At 48.3% G+C, this 24,551-nt stretch overlaps 1 protein-coding gene and 1 long non-coding RNA gene across 2 annotated transcripts in view; one reads left to right on the top strand and one right to left on the bottom strand.

Moving 5' to 3' along the window:
* Positions 1-23,102, top strand: part of LOC138467455 (zinc finger protein 436-like) — a 252,005-nt gene extending 228,903 nt beyond the window's left edge. The window contains exon 7 of the mRNA XM_069607465.1: positions 22,874-23,102. Coding sequence (XP_069463566.1) covers positions 22,874-22,950 — 77 coding nt within the window. The 3' untranslated portion in view covers positions 22,951-23,102. The remainder of the gene's footprint in view (positions 1-22,873) is intronic.
* LOC138467457 (uncharacterized) overlaps positions 1-24,551 on the bottom strand; it is a 229,747-nt gene that overhangs the window by 90,562 nt on the left and 114,634 nt on the right. Inside the window, exon 3 of the long non-coding RNA XR_011268101.1 lies at positions 2,324-2,555. This is a non-coding gene — a long non-coding RNA (uncharacterized lncRNA). The remainder of the gene's footprint in view (positions 1-2,323; positions 2,556-24,551) is intronic.

Here is a 24,551-nt window from a genome sequence, read left to right on the forward strand (position 1 = left end):
GGCCTAGTTTTTTCAAACACAGCAGTAATTTAAAATACGCAGATTTAACCTTCCTGATTCGTTGCAGCAGACTTTCCTGGCGGACACTGGTAGACACTATCTGGAGCTGCTTCTGGAAGCCGTCCTTTCCCTCTGGGTCCTTCGCTGAGGAGGGCTGCATACAGTGGATGTCTATGAGGGCCAGAATGGCCAATTGGAGCGCTGTGGGCGGGAGGGTGGGCAGCAACAAGGAAGAGGAGGCAAGGGGAGGGGGAGTGGAAGGCACAACACGCTACGGCGCTAACAAGAAATGGAAAGTCAAGTAATTTCAGTGCCTGGGCAGGCACAAACTCACCTTGCAACTCACTAAGTCGTAAATGGGGACTAGGCGATCTTAGCAGGATTCGAGGTTGGCCAACTATCCTACAGTGTTCTAGTGGCTAGTGATACCTGTCTTTATCCCCAGGGGCCTGACCTCCTTCTCTTCAACTTCCTTATGCCACTCTGTCTCCAAAGCTTGCTCTTATTTCTGCCTGACTTCTATCAGTCTTCCCTCTCTGGGAAGTCTGTGTCTATCTGTATTGCCCCATTTCCCTCACACACACTTTCCCATTCTTCAAGGGTGTACTTTTTTGTTGAGATTTCAACAACCTTATTAGCTCTCCTCTCCAAAGCTCTTTCCTTCTTTAACCACCTCTGATCTGTATTCTCCCAGCCTTTATTCTATGGACCCCCTTTTTCACCCCTTTGTGTACTAATACCAATATTCTCACCTTCACTGCTATGGGTACAGTAATCATGAGCCCCACCTTCTTCATTTCTTTAGGTGCTGCGGATACTGTTTTATCATTCTTCAATCTGTTGGTTGCTGGTGTTTTTATCCCATCCTTCACCCCTTTGGGTACTGTATTATAACCTTCACCCCCTTTGGCACTGTTGTCAATATCCTGTCTTTCTTCACCCCTTTGATCACTGTTGTTACTACCCCCACCTTCCCTTCTCTTAACATTGTAGCCCTGTTTTTCCCCCCCTCTCCCGCTTCTTACCAGCCACCCCAGTTCGCTTGGCTCCTCAGTTTGGCCTTGTCGGTTTCTCTTCCAGCTCCCAGTGTGGCCCAACATTCTGGTCTTCCCCTCCAGTCTTGTGGGCTCTGCTCGGACTATAGGTCTTACTTCTCCCTCCTCCTGCTTTTGCTAAAAATAAATCATGTCTCCACTCTCCATTTTAAGGCTAACAGGAGCAACAGAGAAACACCCAATGAGGTGGCAAGACTTTCATCCTGTTAGGTGTCATAGATGGCCTCAAGAACGTAGCTACTCCCAAAGATAGCTCAAGGGTTTTTATTCATTTTTTGTAGTCCAGGGGCTCTCCAAAAGCCATCCCTCTCTATCTAAATTAGGCATGGGCTGCCGTGCCTATCTTAGGCATCCCTCAACCCCAGGCTTTGCACTGAAGATTGGTAACCCCTACAGTCTAATATTTGTCTAACTGATGACGAGGGCCTAAAGGCAAACACCTTATCTCACTAACTCCCTCTAAGGACAATCTAGGTGGTCCTTCGTCTACAATCCCCAGAGGTAGCTTTCAGTGATGAGTGTCTTTTTAGACACAGATTGCCCAATCATTCTCTTAGTTCCAAGCCCTCCCGCTCCTCTCCCTACATCTTTCTGATCTGACTTTCTCCATGTTCTCCTTCTAACTCCTTCCTCCTTCTAAACCTTCATTGTCTCCTTTATCTACGTTTCACTACCTATGCCCTCCCTCCAGTGTTCCCCTCTCTGTTCTTCCCTACTGTCAACCCCTCCCTCCGATCTTACACTCTCCTGCTGCTCCACACCACTACTCTCTGTTTCTACTACTAACCCTCTCAGCTACTGCTCCCATCACTGCACTAGTACCTCTCTCTCCACTCTACTACTACCCTTTTCCCAACTCTACAATACCACGGACAATCGCCAAACTTTCACCCTTCCACTCACCTTACCATATATTCTCTACTCTGTGTCACTCGCACACCTTCCACATACAGTCACAAATAAGTACTAGTTTCTCTCACTAACCAACACCTCACATTGCACGCTCCTCAGCAATTCTCTGCATCCGTCTTCACCGACCTCCCTCTACCTCGTCTTTTGGTCTTCCGTCTCCTTCCTCAACCTCACCCAAATGACAAACACCTTACTTTTTCCTGCTCCTCCTTTTATCCTTCCCTTTCCCTCCACACTGGCAACCTCCATCACCTGGTATGCCAGGCCACTGCTGGCTTCCTTTCACCACAATAGCTGTTGCAGATGAGTAAAGGCAAAAATGGGGTCTCAGTGTCGCAGTTCGTGTTAATGCTTACCAGTGCACACGGGATGCCAGATTCACAACCAGAACACTGCTGCCTGGTAGCATGGAACATTCTCATCTTCGTCGGTGACTGTGCTGCTCTACAGTATGGAGCACTCCACGCTTGACCTTTGGGTGTAGTTGCCAGTGGAGTTGTTTACGTACACAGCTTTGATTGTCTTTCTACTTGCTGAGGTTTTGGTCCTGCCAGTTGCTCTCTGTTTTCCCGCCGGAGCTTGTGTTTTCTAGAGGCGAGAGACACATTGGCGAGCATAATCAATTTCGGTATTGGGCAAGATACTGGTACTAGTAGCAAGCATGCAGGTACAAAAAGAAGGGACAGGCACTGGGTCCCTCTCAACTCATACCCCCACCTCTGGTTTAAGACTGGCTCTGGTATCCCTTAGTTAGGCCCCCAGATAACTGACTGTGACACATGTTACAACACTCCTGCACTAGGCAGACAGATGAAAAGGCAGGGACGAATGCTGCATGGCTCTCTCCTATGTTGTAGGGTGGCAAAAACACTCAGGTGAGTACTAGGAAGTCAACACCATGTACAATATACACCACACCAACCTGCACCAGATACCTTAAAGAAGTGGACGCTGCTGGAAATCTATGTGGATGTTTAGGTAGTCGGAGTCTACAGAGCATTCTGCCCTGCTGCATGTTGACTATTTATTACAAAAACAGTTTCTGCTGGGACTGACCCAGACAGCATGAGGACATAACTACAGGAAAGAGGGCAGTAATCCACAGGAAGGTTGGAGACAGCAGTCAGAACAGAAGCAGTGTGTGTTTTGGAATGTACAGTCACAAAGGCAGGTTTGTGGCAACCATGTCCAAAGGGCAATCCAAAAGAGACATATTCAGAAGGCAGGTCTGGAAATTGGCCAGAGAGCAGGCAATGGAACAAACTTACCAGGAGTAAGGGAGAAGCAAGCCACAAAGTCAAATGTATGATACAAAGTACAAAGAAGTGCTGATGCAATTGGGGAGCAAGCCATGGTTGAGAAGCAAGTATACCACCACCAATACCCTTTTACCTCTGCAGTATTGTCAGAGTGTGGGGAAGGGGGCATGTCTGTTGAGTGCGTGCATGGCCTGATCACATCATTGCAGACTGGAGATTCTGGGATGTGTAGTTGCCTGAAATGCCAACTGCCAACATTTCCTCACCATTGATACATGGAATAAGGGCACTCCAATCTGTAGGGTGAACTAATCATAACAGTGCCCTCCCACACGGAAGGCCTGCGCCCCAGGTATGCAGTCAGGATGAAAAGAGTGGAATTTCTCCACCAAACACGGATCATGAACATGGGGTTATGGTCCCCATGTCCTATTCTCGGACCTGTATCCCTTAAAATTCGCCCAGTCAAATTATGGAGCCCAAGATGACTGAAAATCTCATGCCTTAGATCCCTGTACCAACAATGGGAGTGGAGGACTGAGTAAATGGGGAGAATGAGGACATGGCTCGAAGAGGGAAGCCTGGAAAACAGGATGTATTTTGCATGTTTTGAGCAAAGACGGTTTATAAGCAACTAGTTTAATGCCATGTGTGATGTGAAACAGCCCAACATATTGTGATAGCTTAGGAGCTACTGGGATGTTAAGATGATCAGTGGCTAACAATAACGTATCACCAATGCTAAAAGGGGGGGGGGGTGCTGGTTGTCTTGTACTCTTCCATTTACTGCTTGACATTGGCTTGGGCTGCATAAAATTGTTGTTCCACCATCAATGTACCAGTTGACTGTGCCATAGGAAGGAATCCAAGGCAGGTACTGCTGAGAATTCAATGGTCACCAAAGGCTGTGTGGATGCTGACTATACATGGCAATAAATATGAAATACTGGTGGTGGAATGGACTAAGTTGTTGTACTATTTGGCTGCACAGAGGATTGACACCCAAGTTGTTTGCTGCTGTACATATAACCCCTGCAAGTACTGATCCACAGACTGGTTAGCGCATTTATTCAGACTATTATTTTGTGGATAGCAAACTGAAGTGACACACATGTCTTCAGTTTTGTCATGGCACCCCAAAACCTAGAGGTGAATTGAGTACTTCTATCTGCAATGATGATTGAGGTAAGACCAAAAAGTGGTACGCTTTCCGAAAAGAGATCCGCCAAGTGAGGTCCGCAATTAATGCCAAAGCAGTGTATGAGCCTGCCCATTTTTTTAAACGAGTCAATAACTATATATTTAAGTAATTCAACAATAGAATCCATAGGGATTTGGAACAATGGTTTGCGGCATGGGTATGTATTACAGCAACCCCACTAGTTTTCCCCGTCTTGTCTTACACTGGGCACTGATAGCACATCCCAGAGCATAATCTATCACATCACTTTTCATGTGACAAAAGCACCAGCAGTGTGACAACGCCAGCATTTCCTTTTGCCATGCATGGCCGGCAACTTTAGAATTGTAATGTCATTGGATGGCATACGTTTGAATTGCAGTTGGTGGAAGATAGAGATGTGCTTTTTGAAGTGTTGTATTGATACTTCTTAAATCTTCTAAATGCTTTCAAGTCCAATGCTGTGTTGCTTGAGTCAAGTTCAGTACAGGCATACTCACGCAAATTACACAATCCGGAGTAAATATGTGTTTGTCCCTAATGAGGTTTGGCCCAGCATCACACAGGTGAGAGCGCATCTGCCCTGCTGTGTCGTCTATCAGAACTATAGGTGATGATGAAATCAAAGGCAGTGAAAAACAAATGCTTCCTGGCCTGTCTGTCAATGGTGCATTTGTTGGATGCTAGGGCCAGCAAGTTTCTGATGTTTTGCACCTTGTAGTTGATGTTGCACTCCTTAAAGGATGCTTTAATCCAAAGCAGCTCACGTGCTCTTACAGTGTAATTCTGCTCTGCAGGAGTTAGATTGCGTGTGAAAAAAGCAATGAGGTGTAGCTGACTGTTTTGGGGGCCTCGGGACGGGGACACCCGCAGTCTCCAGACAGTTGCTGCGGGCATGCAGCAGATCTCCACATGGCCACGATCACGCTGCAAGGATAGAGGCAGGGGGAACCCTGCACCGACCCTCAGTCCTTGATCACACGGATGAAGGAATTATCTTGGCACACGGCCCGGCACACGGCCCGGCCGCACATACAGGCAGTGCTCACATGGCATTGATCAAATAAGGTGCTGGACACCAGACCAGAGTTGCCACACAGGGAGTCTGCTGCCGTACTAAACGCACATGCCATCTGAGGTCCTTTTAGTCTGAGCCAAGTCATGATGGAGTCATGCCATATCCTTAAAGGGGGAAAACTTCACACTGATGTTTAAGACAACATTATGACAATATCCCCCTCAAAGGCCAGGGACAAAGCATTTACTTCCGCCACAAAAGGTTTGTCCACGTTTGTATGCCGACGAACTGGTCCAGTGGTGAATGCTTGCTTCAGAGATTCAAAAGATACTTGAGTTATCTCTGACCATGCAGACGGTATTCATGGTCGAGTTATTCATGTAAGAGGCAAACATTGTTGAAAAAGAATGGATGAAGTATCTAAAAACTGGTAAAACCAGGGAAGGCTTATAACATCTTCAAAGACGCAGGACGTGGACAATTCAACAAAACTCACACCTTATGTGTTGCTCATATTGACATGTTCAGGTCGAAGGGAAAACCCTAAGAATTCCACTTGGTGTGTGCGAAAAGACACTACCCCAACTTGGCATTTTTTGTGGCCCATTCTAGCTGGGCCACAGAGGATTGCATTTGGACAGAGCAGGGCTCTGTGGAAAGGCTCAGGCCTATGCCCATAAACAACATAGAGCCATGTAGAATTATGACCATCCTTTATTTCCCTCTACAGCAGTCTGACTTTTCCTTGTAGCCCCTCCTCCCCCACCCTTCTACCCCGTGCTGCCTCCTTCCGTCCGTTCCTTAAGGTCATCCATCCCTTAAGGTAGTTTCCTGCCATGGCCATTCCAAGGTATTCCTCTGCCATAGCTAATTCCACCTACAACACCACTGAGTGCATAAAGTCTTATTGTCAGTCTTTTTACTGGCTGGAGTTCACAATGATGTTCCCTGTTTAATGTTAAATGTTAAAGGTATTTGTACCGCGCACCGTCAACAACAGAGTTGGTCCTCAGGCGCTCTGGCGGATCTGCAAATTAGATGGTGGGATGGGTTAGTTAGGTGAGGAGGGAGTAGGATAGTGAGAGGAGTGGTGTTCTGTTGGCAGCTTCAACTCGGTATACACCGGGTGCTGAGCTTTGGTACGAGTATCGGATCGATGTCAGTCCTCGTGTGCTGTTGGTGCGGCTTATGTGTTGTTGCGGTGTTGTGAAGTTCGTGCGGGTTGTTGTGCGAGAGATGGTTGTGTGAGTTTTGTTTGTGAGATATGTAAGCAGAAATGTTGAGCTTTTTTTGGTTAGTGGGTTATATGATATTTAACATGCTAACATTCACAATTCTGTCAAAGTGTGGCACTTGCTAACCTTCACAATCTCATCAAGAAGCGACTCAGGCTAACGTTCAGAATTCTATCCAAGTGTGGGACATGCGTACATTCCTAATTCCATTTAAGTGTTGCACTTGGTAATCGTCATAATTCGAAATAAGTGTGGCAGCATGCTAACATTCACAATTACATCTAAGTGTGGCATTTGCAAGCCTTCATAATTCCATCTATGTGTGGCACATGCTAACATTCACAATGCAATCCAGATGCAACGCAGGCCAATGTTCACAATTCCATCCAAGTGTTGGACATAACAACATTCGAATTCCATCCAGTATCCTGAGTAAACTCCGGAGCCACTGTGGAACCAGCTCTATCGCCCCTTTTCTTAACATGGCCCGAACCTCCAGCAGCAGCTGAGGGATGTGTTGCTCCTGTCGGGCCACCAGTGGTATTCGTGGACACTTCCGTTGAAACTCCAAAGTGGGTCCGTGGGCGAGACCGTCCAGCACCCATCGATTGGTGGAGATGGTCTCCCACACGCTGACTAAGTTCACCAGCCGGCCTCGCACCAGGGTGCATGAGTGGGAGCCCGACATCCTGGCCGGTTTAATCCTGCTTGGATGTTGGCATGCCGCCTTTCGGTTCTTGACAATGATGGCGGCCATCTCCGAAGGCCTTGGAGCGACCCCTGTTGGCTTCCTGGGTCAAAGAATTGAAGGGTTGGCGGTAAGAGGACGACCCCCTGCTGAAACCCTTCGAAAACCTACTAGACTTTCCTCCTGAGGAACAAAAAGGACAGCCGGTGTTGTTGCAGAGTGCCCAAAGCACCGGCCGTCTCTGTGTCGGTCTTGATGGCCTAGAGGGATTCATCGACAGGCTTCCTGAACAGGTTGTTTCCATTTAACGGCATGTCCAGGACTCTCGTCTGGACCTCCTGCCTAAAGTTGGTGGCCTTGAGCCAGCCACAACGGTGAAGGCAAACCCTGTTGCGCATCTGGCGGAAACCCGTGTCTGCAATGTCCAGGGCCACTGTGATGGCGTGGTCCGACGCCACCTCACCTTCCTGAACTATCTCTAAACCCTCAACCTGTTTGTCATCAGGGAGGAGATCCAGGAGCTGAGCCATTTTGTACCAAGGCTCCTGTTCGTATCTGGCCATGATAGCTAAGGCGGTGGCCACCCTGACCGTCATTGCCGCTGAGTAATTACCTTTCTACCCATGGAATCCAATTTCTTCCCCTCGTTGTCAGGGGGTGCAGATGAAGAAGACAAACTCAACGGCTTCTTCCTTGCGGCCACTGAGTCCGACAACAGTTAAGACCTCAGGCACTTGGGTACCAGAGGCGTAGACAGGGTAGGGCCTGAGCGGGCAAGGCCCACCCAAAATCTATAAATGCCCACTCTGCAGCGCTGTGTGGGGATTTACATATGTTAATGTCACTGCAGTGGGCCCAACTACATTAGCTTTAGGCACCACTTGTCAGACAATCTTGGCTACGCCTCTGTTGGGTACAGACTCTGGCCCAGGGTACTTCTTTTCAAGCTGGTCTCTCTTCGCTGGGGCTGAGGAGGGGTTGCTCAGCAACGCCAGCACCTAATCCCAAACGTCATCCAGGAGCTGTACTGACAGGATAGTCTTCCTCTTAGCCTCCCGGCGTTGGTACAGGAAGCCCTCCTCCTCTGGGTTGAGCTGGAAAAGCTCCAACACCCGGCCAATCATGGAATGAAAGAAGATCTTATGCAGGATCTCCCATTCCTGCGTGGTCCGTATAGTTTTGCGTTGTGTCTGTCCCCCTAAAGAGGGGATGGGGGCAGCGAGTCTCCTCTTCGCCGTGGTAGCCCTGGTGTCAACAGGGTCACTGGTGGTGCCGCTGTTGGCAACCTCCTCTGAATCTCCGACACCAGCGTGTGGGTGGTTGAGAGAATATCCTGATATGTCTCTAGGAGGCACCTGGGGGACAGGGGCGCTGGGCCCAGCGCCCATGTCGTCATCCCTGTGACGGGCATCTCCCCGCCGTTCCCGTCGTCGTCACCACAGTGGATGGTGTGGACAGAAAGTATCTCCTCGTTGATCACAGAAATGTCTGTGCCCTGTAGTTCTTCGACCCCCCCACCCCTCTACGGGTCCTGAGGGGGACGGTCCCGGGCTAAGGTCTGGCATCCTCTTCTCCGGAGGCTTTTCTATTGGCTTGAACGAAGACTCTCGCCTGGCAGGGAGAGACACTCTGGCCGCCACCGGGGCACTCTAGACTGGGTCAGCCCCTTTTGCCTTCGCAAGGGAGGCCACGACCAACTCGTTCGAGGACGATTTGGCCTGGATCCCCTGGGCCTTCACAAGTAGGTCGGCCATCTTGTCCTGCTTGGCCTTCTCCTTCACGGGCAGCTCAGACAGCTTGCCCTTCTTGGCCCTCTCCAGTGTCTCCCGCAGGTTCCCCACGATAGCTGACTTCCTCTGGACGAAGAGCTGGAACAGTGGCTGGAGATCAATGCCGACGGAGACGCAGAACGCACCCTGACTGTTGCGGTACCTGCTTGCACGGCAACCCAGACGGAAGTGAACTCACAGTGCTTTGCCTTGTGTTGAGCCCCCATGGATGGAGCTCCCTCAAAGCCTGCTCAGCTTGGCTGGATCCCGAAGAGGCATGTCCCTGTGAATCACGCGAGGTAGGAGGACAGCCACCCTGCTGTTTGAGTGACTGCTGGGCATGCAAATGAATGAGAGGGACTTGCAGAAAAGGCAAGGTCTTTTGCAAGGAAGCAGCAGTCGATCACTGGATGAAGGAACCAAAGAGGAAACTGAAAGAGAAGCTTGCTGCACCCTCCTGGACTGTTGGTTTGCCCGGTGAAGCCCTGCTGCAGTGCGGAAGCTCGGAATTTCTAATCGACTAGAGAAGGCCGGAAAAGATTACTTCTCCCCTTGGGTTGGTGGGACCAATCAGCCCCAAGACGAACTTGGCTTGAACCCCTCTCTCTGCTGACTGTACTTCTTTACTGCTGCAGGAACAGAGTGCCAGTGGACAGGAACACCAGAATCGAGTGCATCGCCTTTAAGCCGGGACCGAGCTCCAGGAAGATCTTCAGGACTCCCTCGAAGTAGGACTAACCAAGCCTGAGCCACCTTAACAGAGTGTTGGCCCCCAGAAGCAAGGAAATTCCACAAGGTGTCCAAGAACTGCAGTGGTGCTATTTGCGAGTAGCTGAAACCGCGAAGTGCCGCTGATCTGAATTATGCCCATTGCTGCTGCCAACCTTCAAACCGTAGTACAGGATCTGCAGGACTACAACAGGAACAGAGGCAAGATGGAACCTTTTATTCAGACTCAAGGTACTGTGTAACCAGGGGTACTTACCTCTTGTGTTTAGCTTGCTTGCTCTCACTGGAGACTTACATTTGCTGCCCTTTGCAGAGTTGCTTTCAGCTTTGCCCTTCACAAACCTCCCAGCTTGTGGCCCAACAGGGATTCTTTTTACAACAAAACTCTTTAACATTGTGCAAGACTCTTTTGTGCCATCTTCAATAAGTTCCTCAGCTCCCCTAGACTTTCCTCAATTGACATTGGCTGTCCTGGCTCCATGCAGACTCTTACCCTCTGACTTTGTGTTTAACTGTCCCTCCAAAAACACATAAATACCTTACTTGTATAGCTGGGAAAGTATTAACCTATTTCATTGGGGGATTCAAAAGTGCTTACCTGTTTCAGAAACCTGTTAACCATAGTTTTCTTCCCTAACCTTTTTGCCATAACCTCAGCATTACCTTTTAAGTGTGAAAAGTGATCTATTAATGTCCACAGTGTCCTAACTATTGAAGTCACCTCAGGGTGTAGGACGTATCTGTGTGTCATCCCAAAAGGGAATCTACTTACTTAACTGAAGGAGTGTATTTTTAAGTGTGGGATAGTGCTCCCTTCTAAAGTTGACTTATTTTAAAACTGTTAAATTAAAACATTATTTTAATCAAGAAACCTTGGGTATAAATGTTATTTGATTACATGTCACTGTGAAACTATGTTACAACCCTACAGCTCACATTGACTGCTCTTGAGATGAGCCTGGCTGCTCAGTCACTCTACCAACTTGTGTAGTACAGGCCTATACCAAAGGTTGTGTTACCTATTGCCAAGAGGACAAGGCTCTCCCCACAGGGTTACTACATACAATCTTGCCTAACACCAACATAGATCTGGATAGCTGCAGAGGTCCGTCAATCAGACAGTTGTCCAATATGGATAACTACTGGTTTCACATCCGCCCCAGTACCAGACTGCCACCAAGGATGTGGACTGTGACCACCTTCAGTAGATTTATGCAGTCAACGTGCACACCAAACGAAAAGCAAATCTGGTTAAAATGTAACTGATGCCAGGGTGGAGTGGGCGCGCACAGGGGGGAGCGATAGAGAAAATATTGAGTGAAATGTGGAAGTGCAGAGAGGACACTGGGTTGAATTGCCTTGTAATGCCTACTCACCTAAGCCCACTCCATCAATATTTTGGAAATCACCCCAAAAGAAATCACATCTGCAAAGTAGGCAGTTTAAAAAAAAAAAATTGATCTTTCCCAGATCCCATCAGTAAGTGAAATTAGGGTGTCGGTACTAAGAGTCAAGACTCAAAAAATATGAAGGGACAGCATCTTCGAGAAGCTGTCTGGCCCTAACAGCAGTCCAGGCACTGCAACAAAAAAAAAAAGTAAAGAGGGTGAGAGCAGGTTTAAAGAACATGTCGTTAGCCTTGACTATGTACGGTGGGGGCCGGAAATGCTATGGGGGGATCAAAGCATCAGGGAACTGGAACGGGACTGCCACATGAAGTCTACTAACAATGTGAATGCCAAATCCAACCCCCTTGGCCTGCAGTTATGTGGACTAATGACCCAGTCCTTATGTGAAGTGGACTTGCTAGAGTGGAAAGAGGGGACGACAAGACAATCAACGAGAGCTTTCAAACAAATGCTGCTCTTGCGGGTACAGCATGCCACGAGCAGGAAGCAGAGCACTTACCATCCATGCTCAGACACCTGCCACATACTACTGTGCGTGTGCTAGAGTGTAGATTATACATTGGCAAACTTGTCATCATCATCATAAGGCTTTTATTCGGCAGTTATTCCACATTACACATAGAAATCTCAATGTTTGATATTATTAAATAAAAACACATGATTAATAAACAACCTGAGAAAGATGTGTATGGCATTTTCCAACACAATTGAACCAACAATAGAACCTTGGTATCACTAGCTATTGATTTCTCAGTAAGAGTCCATTTGGTGTATGATTGACCAGTGCAAATATCTATAGTTCCATGAATCTCAGGTGTGTGTGCAAAAGCTAAACATTTTTCTTGAACCATAAAAATAGATATGATATGATATGATATGGCATTTATAACGTGCCTATACACAAGTGTTTCAAGGCGCGACGAGGCAGGGGAGGGGGAACAGAGGGAAGACAGACAACAATCTTACTAGACCAGGTGTCATTCAGATTGCACAAGTGCATAAGTGCATGGGAAGAGGGAAGGGGAAAAGTGCGAGGGGGAAGGGAGAGGGGAAAAGTGCAGTACATGGAAGAGGGGAAAGTGCAGTACATGGAGTAGTAGAATAAATAAGAAAAATAACGTCCGGATGGTGGCAAGTGCAAGGTAAGAGCAGACATAAGTGCTGGTGGGGGACTGTAGGGATATAGAATACAGTCCCCAAGTGCGGGGGTTGCCAGGGAGGCAGTGCAGGTGTGCAAATGGCGGGGCCTGGGCCCAAGGTCAAAAAGGGTGTCCAGGTAGCCAGTGCAGTTTCAGCCAGGAATTCATCAAGGGAGAGGGGGAGAGAAAGCAGAAGCAAAGAGGAAGGTTTTGAGGTGCTTTCGGAAACGGAGATGGTTCTCCTCAAGTTTCAGGGAAGCAGGATGGCTATTCCAGAGGGAGGCCCCTGCCGAGGAGAGAGATCTACCACCAACTCGTTGCTTGGAGAAGCGACAGACCCTGAGGGAGTTGGGGTGGATGAGCGAAGAGCACGAGAAGGAAGATATTTGGGAAGAGAGAGTTGAAGGTATTGCGGCCCCAGGCCCCAGAAGGCCTTGTGGACAATGCAGAGGGTTTTGAACTTAATCCTTGCAGCCACTGTGAGCCATTGCAGAGATTTCAGTCCTGGAGAGATACGATCCCTGGGCTAGAGGCCAAGGACAAGTCTTGCAGTCCTGTTCTGGATAAGTTGCAGAGGGCGGAGAGTAGAGGCAGGCAGATTTAGATAGAGGCTGTTGCAATAGTCCAGCCCAGAGAGAACCAGGCCTCTGGAGACGGTGAGCTTCTGGGGGAAGGAGAGGAAAGGAAGAATACCTCTAAGCAGGTGCAGCTGGTAGTGTGACTTCTTAGAGACAACAGAGATGTGAGGAGAGAAGGAGAGTGTGGAGTCGAAGATGACCCCGAGGTTTTTAGCCTTGCAGGTGGGAGCAGGAAGAGGGCCAAGAGAGGCCGGCCAGAGAGATGCAGGGAAGGAGGGAGTGGGTGTGCCAATGAGTAAAATCTCAGTCTTACTGGCATTAAGGCAGAGGTCATTGGCGGCACACCACTCCTGGATAGCAGACAGACAGTCAGAGATGAGGGAAGGAGAGGAGGAGGCCGAGGGAAGCCTGAAAATGAGCTGAGTATCATCCGCATAGCACTGAAAGTTGGGGCAGAGGGCGGCGATGCAGTGGGCAAGGAATGCCATGTATTCGTTGAAAAGCCAGGGAGAGAGGTTAGATCCCTGGGGGACACCACAGGTAGTGAAAAGGATATCAGAGAGGAAGGACCCGAGTTGGACCTGGGACGGTCAGTCGGAGAGGAAAGAGGTCAGCTACGCCAGAGCCTGACCAGTGATACCCAGGTTATCATGGAGACGGTTGAGCAGGATGGCATGGTTGCCAGTGTCAAAGGCAGAAGAGAGATCAAGCAAGATGAGGACATATGAGGTGTTGGAGTCGAGGTTGGAGAGCAGGTCTTCACGGATGTTCAGGAGAGCAGTTTCCGTGCTTCTGGCAGCTCTGAAGCCAGACTGATGGTCATGAAGACAACCAACAGAATCGATGTGGAGATTAAGCTGGGAGATGGCTAGTTTCTCCAGGAGCTTGCCCAGGGAGGGAGTGATGGAGATTGGGCGATAGTTAGCCAGGCAGGAGGGGTCGGCAGAGGGTTTCTTAAGAAGAGGGTGCCCAAGGGAGTGCTTCAGGGGGGGGATGGGTAGACTCCAGTGGCGAAGGAGTGATTGCAGAAATCAGCAAGGGGAGGAGCCAGAGACTCAATATGGTCATTGATAGTTTTGGAGGAACAGGGGTGAACCTGTTTCGATGAGACTTTCATAGATCGGACTTGTCTAGAAACCTCGGCTGCACAGAAAAGGGGAAAGGCAGAGAAGGAGGGAGGGGGGGTGGCTGCAGAAGGGCCAGAGGAGGAGCAGGGAATATGATATGATATGATATGATATGGTATTTATAACGCGCCTATACACAAGTGTTTCAAGGCGCGACGAGGCAGGGGGGGGGACAAGGGGGAACATACAACGATCCTACTAGGCCAGGTGTCATTCAGATCGCGCAAGTGCAAGGGAGGAGGGGAAAGGGAGAAGTCAAGGGGAAAGGGAGAGGGGAAAGTGCAGTACAGGGTAATAGCATACAGGAAAGTAACAAGGGCCAGCTAGTGGCAGTGCGAGTAAGTGCAGATAAGTGCTGGGAAGGAGGGAGGCGATAGGAGGAGAGTGAGGAAAGGATGTCCTGAGTTTTAGAAATGAAGTGAGAAGCCAGTACCGTGCAGAGGGCCTGGGAAGGTACAGGAGAGGTAGAGACTGCGGCAGGATTGGCCAGTTCCTTACAGATTTTAAAGAGTTCAGCCGAGTTGTTAGATGCCACAGAGATGCAGGCTTGTATATGAGCTCTCTTCTTCATTCCAGGAGTTACACTTGGCTTTGGGCTTCATGTGGATTCTCATGACAGGGACAAGGATATCAAGAGTATCAGATATAGAAGAGTGGAGCATGGAGAGGGCTGTGTCAGGGTGAGAGTCAGCCAAAGGGGGAGGAGGGTGTCAGAAGGTGGTGGTGAAAGCCTCAACTGACATGCGCTTCATGGGTCGGATGACGGGGAAGGTGGGTGGCAGTTATGGAGGTGGCTTGGCCTGAGGGGTATGGAGGGTGAGGTGAGAGGATAGGAGAAAATGATCACTCCAGGGGAGCCGAGTGGAGAAGGGGACAGAGAGGGGACGGTCAGAGGAGATAAGAACATCCAGAGTGTGCCCTGCAGAGTGAATCGGGCTTGAGGGGAGAATAGTGAGTGAGAGAGAGTCGCAGAGGTCACGAAAGAGCCCAGAGGGAGCACAGGAGGCATCCAGGTGGATGTTGAAGTCTCCAAGAAGGAGGAGTTCAGTAGTCGAGGCCAGGAGTGAGGAGGAGAGGTCCACCCACTCAGATAGGAATGAGGAGATCTGACCAGGTGGCCGATAGATAGTAGCCACAGTAAGGGAATGGCTAGGAGAGAGAGAGAGAGCCTGCAGACGAGGCATTTGAAAGAGGAGTAGGCCTGCCTGGGAATGACAGAGGCAGGAATCCACTCTGGGAAGATCAGAGCTACACCCCCCCCAGAGCGGTTGGACCTGGGCACTGAGAGGATCTAGTAGCAGTCAGGTAGGAGCGTGTCAAAGCTAGTGACAGAGCTAGCCGTGAACCATGTCTCGGTGAGACTGAGGACATCAAGGTCAAGTTCTTCCAGAAGGCGGCAGAAGTTAGTGGAGTGTTTGACAGCAGAGCAAGAGTTAAGAGTGGCAATATGGAGAAGGTTGCCATCCTTGAAGGACTTCCGGGGAGGGGTACAGATCAGAGGTACGCCCTTCTGAGTTGTAGAGGGAGCCCGAGAGGGGGCAGAGATGGAGGGAGAAGGTAAGGTAGCCCCTGAGGAGGCAGAAGGGGGAGGCGAGGTAGCCGAGGAAGGGGGAGAGGGGACAGCAGGAGAAGAAAGGAAATTGATGAGACGCGGGAAGCGTCTTATAGATAAAGAACGATGTATGGATCGGCTGCATCATTCAAGGGAGGATTACATTATGTGATGCAATAGGACCAAATTCGCAGTATCACAAAGTATCACATCTCCGGTTGGGATCCCTTCACTTCATGATTCAACAGTTCAAATCTCAATGATTCATTGGAACCTCGCCATAAGTGCAAAAAATCAATAAAAGTGCACGTGTGCATTTAGCAACAATACATTGCACAATGAGTGCCATTTCTTACCTCATATAAAATGACAAGGAACGGTGAAGTGCGCGTATAGACTGGTAGCATGATTAGAAGAAGAATTACATTGCATTAAGGCCACATTGCAATACAGGGTTGTAAATTCACCCAATTTCAACCCAACTTTTCCCCGACCCTTCAATGTTATTAGTGGAGTTCAAGGGACAAAGATGATATTATAGGTTTGATGACGGCTTCACTAAAAAATAAAGGCATGGGAGGCCACCAGGGGGCGCACGGATGAAAGTTACCTGATTGCGTTCCTCCATCACATGGGCCCCTACATGCCATGGATGCCCCTACCTATGGCCCCCCTGGTGTTTTGAGGACCCTGAATGTGAACCACAGAGCTGGTGGGCATCATCTGGCCCAAAACCCAAGAGAAATCTGTGCTCCCAAGTGGAGTTACCGCCCTCCACAGGGTGTCCACCGTACTAAGAAGTGCAGATGTGAGACGGAATGCCCGGTGCTCAAAAACACAGGAGTGTCGCAGATCGAGCGGGCTCAATGTGGAGGTGGGTCTGTCCTCCCCACATCCCAGAAGTGCAATGTGTGATTGAAGAGGGACAGAGGCACCCTCTCGCACCCTGCCGCAGACGGAGAGCACTTGGGGCTCGTCCGGCACTCAAGGAGACAAACCGAGGTGGAGCTGGAGTGGCAGAGACACAGGCTTGTGATGGAGGAAGAAATACACAGAGTCACAAAGGAACTACTACCAGAAGAAGGAGCAGCCCCGGGCCTACAGGGGAGAATGTGGGCAACAGAGGCTGGCGCATTAAGGGTCGGAGGAGGAGGAGAAGGATCCCAGGCTCTAGGAAGTTTCTGACGTTGAACACGACCCCTCCCAATATGTCTTGAGTATACCCTCCGAAGTGGCAGGGGCAAGTGGCAGGCTGAAAGGGTGATTAGGGGCCTGCTTCCTGGGGTGCACCAGAGAGGAGGAATGGCCTGAACATTGGGAATGTAACTGTACTCTAAAGTTGAGTTTTGGGGTTTAGGAAATGTTTAAAGTGTTGAATTTTCCAGGGGTTTATTGGGATCCTGGGGCAGTGGTGGGGGCAACCGAGTTTGAGGGGTCTTGAGGTGAGGCCTGGGTTTTGTGCTTGTTTGGTGGTTCAGACTCGTCTGGTGATGGTAACCGGGTGGGTGCCGGGCACCCTGGGGCGAGGAGGGAGTGGGAAAGGGGATGGGAATTGGGGGTTTAGGGAATATAGTTTCTACATAAAAGTTAATGATATGTTCACCAGTGAAGTTGAGTCTCCTGTTAAGAGGGGGTCTGCTGGTGCTCTGAGGTTTATGCTGGCTACAGGATTGGATTATGGCTGATAGAGGCAAGGCAATGATACGGGACAGTTTGCATGTGTGTACACTGAATGTCAAGGGGCTTAACTCCCCTACCAAGATGTCTTTGGTCGCCAGGGAATTCAAAAGGTCAGGTATTGATGTTATGTTCCTCAAGGAAACCAGATATCAGAAAGGTGATGAACGGACATTGGAAGTGAATACTGGGGGTCTGGTATCGCCAGAAAGGCAGGAGTGGGGATTCTGGTTCGGAAAGGGCTACGAATGGAAGTAACGAAGGTCTGATCTGATGCAGAAGGGAGATCAGTGTTGATCTCTGGCCTGATCAAGAAAATAAGGGCCACCGTTGCAACAAATTATTCCCCAAATCAAGGCCAGAAAAGATTTCTGCAAAGAACCCTAGAGAAAATAATGAGGAAGGGCCAGGGGCACCTTTTTCTTGGAGGGGACTTTAATGTGTGGATGGATACAAGTCTGGATAGACAGACCAGACAAGCAGGTGACCAGGAACCCCAGAAACAGGGGGAGGTGGGGTTGGGAACGGCCATGGAATTGTACCGGCTAAAGGACATATGGCAGCACCTCCAGCCGCAGGGGGGGGGATTCACTTTCTATTCTGCACCACATGGCACTCTCACGAGAATAGATTACCTGTATTTCACTAGGGATCTCTGGGAGGTGTCAAGGGACACTGAGATTCTGCCAATCTCATGGTCCGACCACGATATGGTGTCTGTAGACATTAACTGGGGAGGCCTGTGCCCTAGGACCTCTAAGTGGACGTGTAATGAATCAATGTGGAAGGATCCGGTCTTCAGAGAGGAATTTGAGAATAGTATTGTGTATAGGCATGTTATAAATGCCATATCATATCATATCAAAGGACTCAGCATATCAAATCAAAGGACCCGGGGACAAAATAGGGACTCTTGAGAGGTGTGCTCAGGCCTCCCCCATGGAAAGGGAGGACCGTATTCTGCAAGCAAGGGGTCTGAGGGTTGAGTTGAAATTACTAGAGGAGGGGAAGGTACTGCGAAATCTGCAGTTTCGGAAACAGAAATTCTATGAGAAGGGAGATAAGGCCCTTCTCACTGCAAGGCTTCAGGGACAACGGGCAGCCAGATGGGTCACAGAAGTTGAGGGTAGGGGGTGGCTAGTGAGAATACAGCTTAAGGGATCCAGGAGGCATTTGCCTCGCTCTATGAGGACCTGTATAGAAGTGAAGGTAAGGCCACAGTTGGAGAGATCAGCACATATCTTGAGGGGCCCCCTTGCCGTCCCTATCTGGAGCTGATTCAGGGGTTATGGATGCCTGAATTACAGAGGAGGAAATTCAGAATGCCATATGATGCCTCTGGCTTGGAAAAGCACCGGGAGATGACGGTTTCACACCAGGCATTTATAAAACCTTCTTGCTGGTTCTCATTCCCTTTCGGACACTACTTTTCAATGATCTCCTGGACACGGGGAGAGCACCAGACTCATTCATCCAGGCCCTCATCTCAGTGATACCAAAGGAGGGTATGGACCCCAGATCCTGCGGCTCATACAGCCCAATCTTGCTCCTTAACATAGACGCCAAGATTTACGCTAGGGTCCTGGCTGCAAGACTGGTGGGGCATCTGCTGAGTATTGTACACTCAGATCAGGTGGGGTTTGTGGGTGGGCGCCAGGGGGCATATACTATGAGAAAAACACTCCATTTGATTAACAAGGCCCAGGCTATGCAGGCTGATCCCACACTTCTTTCTGTGAATGCAGAAAAGGCCTTCAATAGGGTCGGTGGGACTTCTTGGAGGTGGTCCTTACCAAAATAGGGGTGGGCAAGAGATTTCTTAAAGGTATAATGGCAATCTACGCCTCCCAGAGGGCCTGTGTGGCGGTTAATGGGGGATACTCAAGGTGGTTTTATCTGGGATGGGGAATGAGGCAGGACTGCCTGTTTTCCCCCACTCTTTGTGCTTTCGATGGAGCCCCTGACCCAGAGACTAAGACAGGACCCGCGAATTGAAGGGTTTACCGTGAGAGGTTCGACCTACAAATTGGGTCTCGATGCAGATGACATGTCACTGCATGTGGTTTACCCATTGACATCGGTCCCAGCGGCTGTGGACATGATTGAAGGATACGGCCGTATGGCAGGGTTCAAAATAAAGACATGCAAGTCCGTCCTCCTCTCCTTGGATAGAAGCAGAGATGACGGGGGGTGGAGCAGTACTTCCCCCTTGGTATGAAGGTAGCTTGGGGACACTAAGGTATATGGGCATTTATGTCATAATAGAGTTAAAGGGCCTCTATGAGGCAAAGCTCCCCCCTCTGACATTATAAGAGAAGACCTAGCAAAATGGAATATGTTGACCGTATCATTGTTGGGTAAGCTGAACACAATTAAAATGGTGGTACTTCCCAAATTCTTTTATTTATTCCAAATACTCCTGACACCGATCCCTGACACCTTCTTCAGACAAATCAAGGGCACTCTCACACGATTTCTCTGGCAGGGTAATCAACCAAGAGTCTCTAGCGCGACACTGAGTCTCTCTAGGGACCAGGGCGAAGTGGACCTCCCAGACTTACAACTATACTACAAGGCCACCCAGCTTAGGGTCCTGATTCCACACCTCAGACGATGTGAAGAGTTGCAATGGGTGGGTCTCGATAACTATCATTTAAAACCGGCCACAGTTGGAGAATGACTGTAGGTTCCCAGGGAAAAGCTATTGAGGAGGATAAGAGAACACCCCATTTTGGGTAGTATTTGGAGTGTTTGGCACCAAGGAATGGGAATGGGTGGCGTCAAGACGTTGTCTCCTCCCCTGGGTCATCTCTGGGTCCCAGTGATCAGGGACGCCATTCTGAATCCCAAGAGGTTTCAACCTTGGTTTGAGGCGGGTTTGGAAAGGGTTGGACAACTGTGGAGAGATGGTAGGTTTGGTTTATTACGTTACAGGAGTTGGAAGAGACCCTGGGGTTGGGCAAGATCTCTCTTCTCGTATCAGCAATTGAAGGAGGTTCTTACAAGGGAGGTTTGGAAAGAGAAGATCCAGAGGGAACTCATGCCATTAGAGAAGATTTTAGACACTGCCTAAGGCTCAAAGGGACTAATTGGTGCTCTATACAGGGCCCTGGTGGACATGAGAAGGGGAAGCTCAAATAGGCTGTGACAGAGATGGGAGGAAGACCTAAAGATGGACCTTTTCCCCCAGACGTGGTATAAATTGTGCCGTGGAGCCTCCCAGGCCTCAATCTGGATGGGATCATGGGACGTAAAACACTGATGTTGGTATTGTTTGGGCTAGAAGGGCAGGAGGGGGAGTATATAAGATTACCGAAAATGGTGCATGGTCTGCTTCTAGCGATGAGGGAATGCCTGGCCACATAGTGGAAGAGAGAACTCCCCCATCCAAGAAAGAATGGGTCAACACGGTTTGATTTATGTTTTGTATATTGCTCCTACTGTTATACATTTCTATGTATCTTGTTGTTGTAATGTCAAGCACTTTGGATTAAAGCGCTATATAAACACAATAAATACAATACAAATACATGGCTTAGAACTTATATCTGATGGAACGCCTACCGGCGACAATACACAGTGACTCTGGGTCTGTGCAAACTGAATGTGCTGGCTTTTGCAAAAAACACATGTAATAGGTGGGCCATGTGACAGCGCCGCTCTCCAGTGAGGAGGGGAGCCACGACCCCTCATCATACCAACTAAGAGGTCACCATGCAGAGACTGCACTCTATACCAACCAAAGAGACTGGAGACCCCCTAAAGAATGTTATGCTCTTTAAGTGAACATTGTAGAGCCGTTTCATTGTTAAATGGGTCAGGGAGCGGGGTGGGTTTAAGTTGGGGAAGGGGTGGGGTAAAGTATAAATTACACATTCAAATGTCTTTTGTTGTGAATTCTCAGACGTGTTCTGAAGAAATCAATGTTGTAACACTCTTCTGTCATCTTTCTTGAAAATTCAATAAAAACTGAAGTAAAAATAAAAGAAATAAAGGCATTTGCCCTTACCCATAGTATTATACAAAGGGCAGTTTATGCATTTTGATTTGGCAGTAGCATGAGATGTAATTACATGCCTGTGGTTCCGGCAAATTACAATACAAGGTAATAAGCTCTTCGACTTCCCCCAGTTTTCAGGATTCTCGCTCTTATGCACCATGCCTGGTGAATGTAGGTTTCCACAAAATAAACTATGTTTATCTCGTTAGACCGCCCAAATAATAGTAAGTCTTCTCCTATCCGGCTTGTACGATATGCATGTTTTTAGGTACTTGTTTCTAATTAAACGGTAACCCTGGCAAAAGAACAAGAAATGGTTTAGGGATTCACTAGCTAAGCCACAAACCAAACATTTATCACTTCCAGTTGAGTGCCAATTGCTTGTGCGGTATGCTAGGTTCAATTGCCCTAACCTGAATCTCATGTACTGGTTGGTGCGAGGAGGATTAACCAAATCTAGATATTTTTTATAACCCAAGCAGAATTTATTAGCCAGATAGGAGTGCCCTAATGCTAGCCCACCGCATGCCTTTATCAGGTCCACTTCAGCTGCCTCCTGTGAGACCCGCTTTACCTTTTCTGCAAGTCCTTTTGTGATGCCCAGGGGGTTATACCAGTGATTGTCTAGATTTAATTTCATCAAGCATTAATTGACGTGTGTGAACCAAGGCACAGATCTATCACCCTCGTTCCCAGAATGTATGTGATTGCCTCACGATACACTCTGAGATCGGGGGTGGTCCAGACTCTGAGCCAGAAGAGTATGGTCTAAGGGCGACATCCCCACCAATCTGCCTGAGGCCCAACTCTAAAAAGGTGGGTGTACCCGGGCATGTGGCAACATACCCAATAACTGATTGAGTAAACCTCTTTCTGCCATGCCCAGTTTACTGCTTGCTGCGATTTAGCTTGTGCTTCTTACATGATAAGTGCAGTCGAGATTGCTCCCTGTCCATGGGCAAGAAAGAATCTCCATATTGCCCGCCATATTTGTCCAGCAGTGAACTAGATTTAACAAGTTGATAGGTCCAGCTGCCCTGGCTGTTAAATCTTACCCCAAGGTAAGGTTACCTCTTACCCCAAGGTAGTGAAAACATCTGACTTGTTCTAAAACAGTGCCATTGATTGCCAATTTAATTTGGGGAGCTTTTAATACATTTTGGTCTAAAGATAAGGGATTTTGTTTTCCCTATGTTTACCTCTAGTTGGAGTTGAGCACATATTTCTACAAATGCACCAAGTACAGTTTCCAGACCCCTTGCTGATGCTGATAACAAGATGGCATCATCTGCAAATAAAAGGATTGCTATTGCCTTTGCCCCAAGTTTTGGTTGGTCAAGGGATTTCGATCTTACACAACGTGTCACAATATTTCTCTGTGCCCGCAAACGTTATGGATTGAATGGGTATTCACTTTTGTAATGTGTGGACACTTCAAAGCCCAAGTTAATTTAACTATGCCATAGAATACAGGCTGCATTTTCATGTAAGGTTTGTACACTTATCAGGTTCATTTAATTACAGTATGTATGTTTCTCTTCCACAGGTGGTACAGGCTGGTGGCGTACCATTCATTTACATGGTGGCTTTATGGGAGGCTTGGATTCCGTGTTCAACGAGTAATACCCGCCTGTGTCATTGGAGCCATTCTTGCCAAATTCCCCAGTGACAGCGGACTGTACAGGGGAATTCACTGTGCTGCAACCTGAAGTATACAATTTGTAGTTTATTTGTGCCATCAACATCAGCAACTAAATAAAATACAAATGAGTTTATATGAATAGTTGTTTCAATTTTTCAGTGAATCAAGAACACGCCCACTTGTCTATGATGGACATGAAAAAGAATGGTTGGTGCCCTTTTACGCTCATCTCCTCCGCAGCAATCCATCCCCTCCATTATAACCCACTCCAGTACTAGGTGGGTGGAAACGGCCAAGGTGCCAAACACCATGTACACTTCAAAGGAATCTTCCACAAAGGGGCCATTGTTCACATGGGCTCCCGAGACCCAGTGTCTCCAGGGTCCCCTCTTCTAGACCCCGCCCCTGCAAGCCACATAAGCGTGTCTCCCTTCAGCAGTGTTCTGTGCCTTTTCTGCATGCCTCATGCCCATCTATCCCCCATCCAGTATCAATGGCAGTTCGCACCTGTGGCCGTTCGCTCCCAAGGGGGCTGGGAGGATGGGAACGGCCAAGGTGCCAAACACCATGTACACTTCAATTGTATCTTCCGCACAGGGGGCATTGTTCACATGGCCTCCCCAGACCCAGTGTCTCCAGGATACCCTCTTCCAGACCCCACCAGAAACATATCCCACATTCACATACACACCAACTTTTTCTAATCCTTTATAAACACCTTGACATTTTGCAGGAGAACATCTCTGAGCAAAGCAAGGTAACTCTGCAAGCTACCTGTTCTCTGGCTGCTAGCTCCCCTGCTTGCTGAATCTAATTGTTTGTTAGTCGCGTAAGGGCAGGTCACACCGGATCTCAAATTTTCTATTTCAACTGAATGTACCCAGTATTGTAATGTTCATTCATCTCAATGACTTTACTATTGTCTAATGTTTCAAGTATTTTGATCTTGATAAATAGCGCATTTCATCAATGTCCATTGTAATAGAATGACATCTTTCGTGGTCCATGTCTGTAAGCATGTTTCCTTTTGATGTATGAAAGTACATTCAACGGATGAGTAACACATTATGATTTGCGTTATATCAATCAATTCTGTGTGAAAGTTATCCCAGTGTACATTCGACTACGTTACACAGGTTTTCCTTCTTTGACCAAAACAAATATTGCATAGAAAGCTGTGATATAATTCCATCAATCACATGCATACAGTACAATTTTTTTAAAATTATTTATATTTTTTTATATAGATATTATAGACTTTTCAAGAATGCCTGCTTGTATGGTTTTCGGTTGCCCTTCTTGGAGCCATGCCAAAAGTCAGGGCACAGTCCTGCATACATTCCCGAAGGATATTGATTTAATAAGAAGATGGGTTCAATATTGTGGCTTTGCGGTGGACGAGATTGAAAGTAGAGCACAGAATGTCTTGAAGGACGTGAGGGCCAATCGATTCCACATCTGCAGCCTGCACTTTACAGACGATATCTACGAACAATCGAAGTACACAAAAAAACATAGACACAGAAATTTTGGTAAATTGCTTCCAAATGCAATTCCAACTCAATTTATGCACACGCTGCCT

This window comes from Ambystoma mexicanum, chromosome 4q (genome assembly GCF_040938575.1).
Source record: "Ambystoma mexicanum isolate Mex_15411 chromosome 4q, UKY_AmexF1_1, whole genome shotgun sequence".
NCBI lineage: Eukaryota > Metazoa > Chordata > Amphibia > Caudata > Ambystomatidae > Ambystoma > Ambystoma mexicanum.